General features: G+C 45.5%; 1 protein-coding gene and 1 pseudogene across 1 annotated transcript; both read right to left on the reverse strand.

The window, feature by feature from the left end:
- Window positions 1-4,420: 4,420 nt before the first annotated feature.
- On the reverse strand, window positions 4,421-5,068 carry LOC100346339 (olfactory receptor 52K1-like; annotated as a pseudogene).
- A 2,508-nt stretch (window positions 5,069-7,576) lies between these two features.
- Window positions 7,577-8,521, reverse strand: LOC100346855 (olfactory receptor 52K1-like). Its single transcript, XM_008264940.3, has one exon. It carries the CDS (start codon window positions 8,519-8,521, stop codon window positions 7,577-7,579), a length of 945 nt encoding a protein of 314 aa, XP_008263162.3.
- Window positions 8,522-8,751: the final 230 nt, after the last annotated feature.

The raw sequence follows: 8,751 nt of genomic DNA on the forward strand, positions 1-8,751 counted from the left end.
CAACTAGGGATAGAATCTGGCTCTCACCATCTTCTCGAGGAAATGAACTTGAGTATCTTTTTTCCAGAAAAACCTCCCAGGGAGACCAGTGGGCCAACACTCTGAAAAGTTACTGCTGGGAAGGAGTAAGGATTTCAAAGCGTTAGTTGAGTCAGCAGTTGGAGTCCTCAGCTGTCAGAGGACTGGACAGACTGGTGTCCACATTTCAGAACTCATTTATTACACCAGGGAAAACCAACCACAGAGACTCTGGCAGCCCTCTACTTCCTGTTATACCCTGAGCCATTCTAACTCCAGCTTGCATCCACCCACTCACCTGTCCTCCTCCTTTCACACATCCTTTCTCAACCCAAAGACTGACTCACGAGTCTGGTGTTCCCATCACAGACTATGGGACTGACCATGGGTAGGAACAGACAAACTGACGTGGAGTATGCAAACATGTAGGGCAGCATAGCAGCCACATGGTGCATGGCTGCAGAGATGCCCACAGGTGTGTAGATGACATCAGCGTGAGACACATATTCCAAATGTCTTAGATAGCACCTCCTGAGGGTTAAACAACTGATTGAAGGAGCCTTCAGTTTGTTTGCCAAAGGAGATCATAGCAGATAACTGAAATTCAGTATAATGTTAAGGAAATACTAAAGAATATCTTATTTTCTCAGTCTTGGACTGTCATGTTGAAATGAGAGTTTACAATGGAAATCAGTTCTCCCTGGGCAATTGTGTGAAATAGCTCCCAAATCTTGGTAGTTTACCACAAAACAAAACTGCCCCCGAGTCGGCTCCAGTTATGCCCCAGATGTGATCAGATTGATTTCTGTTCCATGTGAATCAAAGCTAAAGTAAAAACCCTGATTTGGGATTTGCTCACTTTTGAAGCAGAGAGGAAGAGCAAGAGCAAAAGACTGAACCAGGCTCTACAATCACATTTTAAAGCATTCGATTCTTGAGACATTGTAAAAGCACTAAAATTCCACTTGACAAGTCACATAGCAAGGTTTAACATTACTGAAATGAGGAAATATCCCTCAGGATGCAGGGGAAAGAAAATAAGTAACAATACATCCTACAACTCTACATATTCCAACTATTTTCAGTCTATTGTACAAAAATAGTATTAATGATTTTTAAAACAGGAAGTAGGCCCTTATGTATGCAAGCATAAGGCCCTGGTGGAATTTCTTATCCAAAAGCCTGAGTCCTGAACAAATATGGTTTTTCGTTATATATAATTTTAGTTTTTCTTCCTCATAGTTACGTGCATGCAATTGACTAGGTGTTCTAACATTACATGGTAGCCACAGGAATTTATACAAACTGTGCATGTGCATGTATTCACTGACAATGTACAGCTTCTTCCAGGTCTCATGCAGGTGCAGGGCCCAAGCACTTGGTCCATCTTCCACTGCTTTTCCAGGCCATTAGAAGGGAACTGGAACAGAAGTGGAGCATCTGGGACTCAAAGACTTGAACCAGCACCCACAAGGGATGCTGGTGCTGCAGGCAGAGGCTTAGCCTACTATGCCAATGTACCAGCCCCTCATCAGGATTTTTTAATGCATGCCCCAAGGACAGCAGGTTTCTGTAAGTCTTCAGCATCAAATCCCTGTACAGAGTCCTCTAAGCATTGCCCAGGTCCTTCTCCCCGGAGGAAGTCCACAGTCACGTCTTCAAACGATATCAACACAGGTGGTAATTTTCTTTTCTCTTGGAAATATGTGGAGGTGTCCGATGGTGCTAGGCATTCAGAGGTGAAGCCTGTGGAAGGGAATCCACGTTACATTTGGCTCTGAAGGTGGGGCCTCTTGTTCAGGATTAGTGGTTGTATACAAAGGAAAGTGCATCTTCCCACTGCACACATACCCCTCTGAGGAGTACAAGATGGGAAGGCACCTATCCAAGAACAGGCTGCTGTTGTGCTCCAGGATCCCATTCCTGTACAGGGTCCTCTAAACATTGCCCAAGTCCTTCTCCATGGGGGAAGTCCACAGGCAGGTCTTCAAATGATGCCAACACTGGAAAGTCCCAGGAGCACAGCCCCTGTCTCATCAGGACACACAAAGAGGCAGGAAGCGTCCCCAGCATTTGGGACCTGTGTATGGGCAGATGCAGAGGCATGGAAGCAGCAGGTGGTAGGCTCAGGGAGGGTATGCTCCCAAACTGACTGGGATTGCATGTGTACAGCAAGAGACTCGGTAAGTGCTGGAGAAGGAGCAGCTCTGCCTCTAGGGGCGGACTCTGATCAGTCAGTATTCAATTTCTTTAGCAATGTAAGGAGGTTTCATTTCAAAGGGTACAATTCCGATAACCATATATCCTTTCCCTTTCCCTCAAAACCCTTCCATTTTAATTTTTTGCAAAAGCATACTCTTGACCCCATCTATTATCACAGGCTTAGTGTAGCACTAACCATAATATTCAAGTAATAAGTAGAACGACCACAGTTCCACAGGAATATAAGCAAGGGCTTAAAACAATGATCACAAAGATAGTAATAATCTCTACTCAATAAGTGTTTAGTATTTTGAAGAAAGACATGTGCGTGTGAAAAGTTAGACAAAAGAAATCCTGATGCCCCATTAAGTGTTCAATAAAGTCAAAGGAACTGGCTAAAATGGGACAAAAAGGAAGTCAAAAAGGAATTGACTCAACAGAGACATAATTCTCTAAGTGGAAATTGCCCTAATGTAGTGCCACTGACTTTTGAAAAATAGTAGACCATAAAAGAGGTGAAGTTTGGAGGTCAATTAGCAGAAACATAGTAGACAAGATAAGTTGACATTAATCACAAGACATTGTGGTTCAATTTTCCCACTCTGGATGGAAAGAGTCACCAAAATCTCAGCTGATCAAGCCAATCTTGCCCAAATTCCCCCACCGCTTTTTTTTAATACTTATTTAAAAGACAGAATGACACAGAAAGAGGGACATAATGATATCTTCCAACAACTGGTTCTTTTCCCCAAAAGGCTGCAATGGCTAGGGCTGGGCAAGGCTAAAGCTAGGAGCCTGGATCTCCATCCAGGTCTCCAATATGGGTAACAGGGGCCCTGGTACTTGGGTCATCATCTACTTTCCCAGGTACATTAGTGTGGGGAGCAACTGGGAGCAACTCGGACTAGACTGTTACTGGAATTAAGACTTATTCAATGCATCTGCTCTCCCACAATATGGCGCTGGGAGAGGAGGAAACAGCTTCTACCAGCTGCCTCTCACCAACTTGACAAGCTGCAGGACCTGCTCCTGATTGGAGGAGAGCAGCGTACTCGGCGTGTGGGTAGCAGAGTTGGGATTGGTGGAAGAGGACTATAAAGGAGGAGAGAGACAACATGCACCAGGAACATCTATCTGAAGGAACACCTGTGCAGCCCCCGAGAGAGCCGGCCGGCAGTGTGCCGCTCCCCCGCGGAAGTGGGGAAAAGTGGCAGGGGGAACTGCCCTTCCACGGAGGTGGAAGGGACGGTAGCCAACCCGGGAAGAACCAGCAGCAAACCCGGGGAGGGCCGAGCAGACAAAAGAACAGCGCAGGGTCCTGTGTCGTTCCTCCACGAAGACGGGGAGCGACATAATGGTGCTGTGACTCGGATATGAAGCCTAGGCAGGGTTTAGTGTCATTCCTCCACGAAGAGGGGGAGCGACACATTAGCAGATATGGATTATAGGTGAAACAGCCATGACTCAAACAGGCACTCAGATACAGAGTACTATTTTAGATTCTTTATTTATTTGAAAGGCAGAGTTACAGAGAAATAGCAAACCTCCATATGCTGGTTCACTTGCCAAAGGCATGCAACATCCAGACCTATGCCAGGCTAAAGCCAGGAGCTTCTGATGGGTCTGCCGTGTAGATGCAGGGCCCCCAAGGACTTGGGCCATCTTTCACTGCTCTCCCAGGCACTTTAGCAGGGAGTTGGATCAGAAGTGGAGCAGCCAGGGATTCAACCCAGCACCCAGGTGGCATGCTGAATTTACAGGCAGTGGATATACCTGCTATGCCACAATGCCAGCCCCAGCAGAACTGTTGTTCTAAGCAGTGGCTTAACCCACTGTAACACAATGAGAGCCTCTCAGCTGAGTTCACATTGTCTTTCACCTACATCATACTATCACTTTGGAAAGTTAGTTATGTCTTACTCATATTGATTGGGAGGATCTGAACCTCTGCTCAGACGTAACTATAGTTGCAAAACAACAGGTCTGACAGGTGGATCATGAGCTGGAGCTTCATCTTTCTTAACATATTAGAAAACTGAAAAAATTTTTCTACATAGACGTTTTCTTCCCTCTACTCCAGTCCAACACCTAGTTGGTACTGGGCCAGATGATTAAGAAAACTATCCATCTATGCATCATTCCTGCGGAACAGACTGAGCACATGATCACAAATGTGCTTAGTCTTGATATCATGGATTGATCATGGGTGTGAAAAGAAGACAGCAAGTATATGGAAATGGGAGGCAGCCTGGTGAGCTACATAGTACAGAAGTGAAAGATGACCACAGGTGGACAGGATAGCACCTTTGTGAGATGCATGTTCCAAATGCCTTCTAATGGGTCTCCTGGGAGGCAAGCTGTAGAACTGTTCAAAGAGTAAAATGTAAGACAGGATAACAAACAGGTCCAAACCACAATAAACATAGCCACAGCAATGCCATACATCGTGTTGAAGTGGGTATCCCCTCATACCAGCCTTACCATGGTATGCATTCACAGTAGGTAGCAGTCAGATAGCTGTGCCTCAACATTAGTGGAAGTGGCTGAGCAGAAAAGGGAGTGAAGTCAACTAAGGCAACAGTCTGGAATATGGTGGCCAAGCCAATCTTGGTGATAAGCAGCCCATTCAGGATTGCGGTATAATACAGTGGCTTGCAGATGGTGACATAGTGGTCAAAAGCTATGGCCAGCGGCACTGCTGACTCCATGATGGAGAAGGAGTAGAGAAAGAACATTTCAACCAGGCAGGCATAGAAGTTGACTTCTCAGTCTCTGAACCAATAGCCAGCATTTTGGGCAATTTTCTAGATGAGAGGACAAGACCAATGTGTGCCAGCATAGCCAGAAGAGGTATGTGGGTATGTGAAGGGTGGAATCAGCCCAAATAATAAAGGGAAGGGTGCAGTTGCCCAGAAGTGCCAGAGCGTAGGTAAAGCAGAAGGCAATGGAGATCCAGATGTAAAGGCCATGTTCAAGAGGCTTCAGTGACCTAGGCTTCACTGAGAAGCTTCGAGTCAAAGCATCCTCACAAGAGCCATATAAGGCTGGCAGGGGTTGAAGAACAAATTGCCGTGTTTAGCCCCCAGTGCCACTCTGAGGAGATAAACCTGATGTCAAAGGGCAGGAGTGAAACGCATGTGGGGTTAGGGAGCGACCCTGGCCCTCACAGCCGTGCTGGAATAACTGCTAGAATATTAGAACACCTTAGTGCTGTTTAATTCTTCCTGCCCAGTTTCCTTTTCTCTTATACAGTCAATCTTATTCTTACTTTTTAACTGTTCTGGTGTTCCTATCCAACTCCTTGTTCTCATTCTGAGCATTTTCCTTCTGCCTCAAGACCCACTTAAGAGTTTAGATTTTTTTTGTTTTGCAGGCCTAATAGTTTCATAGCCCACTTATACTTGTTAGTAAAAAGAGGGGAGGGGGAGGGGGAGGAGGAGGGGGGAGAATCTTCCATCTGATGGAACCATCAGATTCTCCCCCATTGGCCACACGGCCAGAGCTGTGCTGATCCGAAGCCAGGAGTTATGAGCTTCCTCCTGATCTCCTACATGGGTGCAGGGGCCCAAGGACTTGGGCCATCTTCTTCCGCTTTCCCAGGCCATAGCAGAGAGCTGGATTGGAAGTGGAACAGCCAGGACTCGAACTGGCACCCATATGGGATGCCAGCACTTCAGACCAGGGCATTAACTTGCTGTGCCACAGTGCAAGCCTCCAATGCTAACTTTTTAAAGCTTCCCACCTGCCCAAACCCAGAAGCAATAGGTTTTGACTACTAGGAAACATGTAATATGTGGTTCCTATGTGGTATTTATTTTGTCAGAGGATATGGTGGGATAAGAAACAAAGGGAGGCAGGACTCCAGGTTCTTGTTACATCTTCCCTCCTAGACAGTTTCCCATCTTACTTTTTTTAAGATTGTCTTATGTGAAAGGCAGGGTTTACAGAGAAGCAGAGAGGTCTTCTAACCACTGGTTCATTCCTCAAATGGCCACAACAGCTGGAGATGTGCCCATCTAAAGCCAGAATCTTCTTCCAGGCCTCCCACATGGGTGCAGGGGCTCAAGGACTTGGGTCATTCTGCTTTTACAGGCCATAGCAGAGAGCTGGATCAGAAGTGGAGCAGATGAGACTCAAACTGGCCAAAATGGGATGCTAGCACTGCAGGCAGTGGCTTTAACCCACAATGCCACAGTGCCAGCCCCTTCCTATCTTCTATACCATGCTTGCAAGAGACTTACAGATTTCCTTACAAAGAAATATTACATAAAATACATATATTCCTAGGAAATAATCTGAGAAAACAAATAAAATGCAAGATAAAAGAACAATACATTTGTGGAGGTTGGTATGTGATGGTTTGTCTAAGAAGCCCAGTTATAATCTCAGGATTATTAGTAAGGAAATTATCTACTACACATGTTTATATGAGACAAAAGAAAAATAGAAAAGAAATCAATATTCCCACCTCATATCCATTTTATCTTGCTCCTATTTCTTCTGTGCTAGGCATAGGGATGGGGAGTTCAGAGAACAGAATTTACATAGCATTCCCTTCTCTGCTCAGGACATAAACAGAAGTATAGCATCCATATCTTAATAGTCTGAATCCCCAAACCCCAGTATAGACTTGACTGGATCACTAATTAAATGAACAACTCCCATTGAAAACATAAGATGCATCAATATATGAAGAGCTGCACAAAAAAGTAAAATATGAAGTGTTTAAGATGTTTTATGAGAGTGATTGACCATGAGGATGGAAAAGTAAAGTCAAGAAATAGACTGGCTAAGTTGGGAGAAGATAACCTCTAAGGGATGGATGTATGTCTCACGAGGAACATGAATCCTGGAATTTTCCAACTCTCTAACACCAGGAGTATTTTTTTAGAGCTGGATATCAACCTGTTAGTGAATGAGGAAAGGATTCCCATATTGGTTGTCCTACTGGGGGTTGCCCTATCCTGCAATGGATAGTTTACAAAAAGGCCACAACTCAGGATCAAAACTCAGATTCTCACTGTCTGCTCTTAAGCAAATGAACTTGAAGCTTTTGCCTGATTCAAAATCACCAGGAGACTAAGTGCATTAACACTGAAAAGTTACTGCTAGGAAAAAGTGAGGACTTCCAAAGATTGGTTCAGTCAGCACTTTGAGTCCAGAGCTGCCTAAGTACACAGACACAAGAGTTCTGAACAGACTGGTGTCTGCATCTTGGGACTTATCTGTCCATATGTGATGAAAAAGCTAAACTTGGAGACTGGCAACCTTCACTCCCTATCATTATTCCCTGCTCTATCTCCAGCTACAACATGCAACCTACCCACTCCTTACCCTCCTGTCCCTCACACTCCTTTTACACATCCTTTCTCAATAAAAGTCCTAAGACTCGTTCACGAATTTGCTTGGTTTTTACACCATAGATTATGGGATTGACCATGGGTGGGAAGAGAAGATAGAAACTGGCAAGAAGTATGTGGACGTGGGGGGCAGCCCGGCGAGCCACACGGTGCATGACTGAAGAGATGACCACGGGTGTGTAGAAGGCCAAGATGGCACCAATGTGAGACACACAGGTCCCAAATGCCTTGTAGCGGGCCTCCTGGGAGGCAAGCTGCAGAACTGCCCGAAGAATAAAAATGTAAGACAGGATGACAAACAGTAGGTCCAACACCACAATAATCAGGGCCACAGCAATGCCATAGATATTGTTGAAGCGGGTATCCCCACACGCCAGCCTTACCACAGCCATGTGTTCACAATAGCAGTGGGCAATAGCTGTGCCTCGACAGTAGTGGAAGCGTCTGAGCAGAAAGGGGAGAGGAGTCATTAATGTCACAGCCCGGGTCACAGTGGCTATGCCGATCTTGGTGATGAGTGGACTGGTAAGGATTGTGGTGTAATATAGTGGCTTGCAGATGGCCACATAGCGGTCAAAAGCCATGGCCAGCAGTACCGCTGACTCCATGATGGCAAAGGAGTGGAGAAAGAACATTTGGACCAGGCAGGCATGGAAGTTGATTTCTTGATCTCTGAACCAGAAAATGCCAAGCATTTTGGGCAGTGTTGAAGAAGAAAGGACCAGATCAATGGCTGCCAACATGGCCAGAAAAAGGTACATGGGCTCTTGCAGGGCTGCATCAGTCAGAATGATGAAAAGGAGGCTGCAGTTGCCAAGCAGGGCCAGCGTATAGGCCAAGCAGAAGGGGATAGCAATCCAACTGTGTAGGTGCTCCAGGCCTGGGATCCCCATTAACAAGAAGGCAGCTGGATGGGTGGAGGTGATGTTGTAGGCTGACATGGCCACCGAGATTGCTTCTACTCACTATCAGCTTCCACAAGGCACTTCTAGAGAGTATCCAATATCTGCAAATTATGGCATGGATCAAAACAATCATCCACCATTCATTTGTGATGGTTAGCCCATGTTACCATTTCTAGACCTTAAATGAAAATCATTCTATATCATGAACACTAAACATGGTCCTTGCCATCAAAGTGCTTATAAAATCATTGAGTAGTCAGGACATT

This window comes from Oryctolagus cuniculus, chromosome 1 (genome assembly GCF_964237555.1).
Source record: "Oryctolagus cuniculus chromosome 1, mOryCun1.1, whole genome shotgun sequence".
Classification (NCBI taxonomy): Eukaryota; Metazoa; Chordata; class Mammalia; order Lagomorpha; family Leporidae; genus Oryctolagus; species Oryctolagus cuniculus.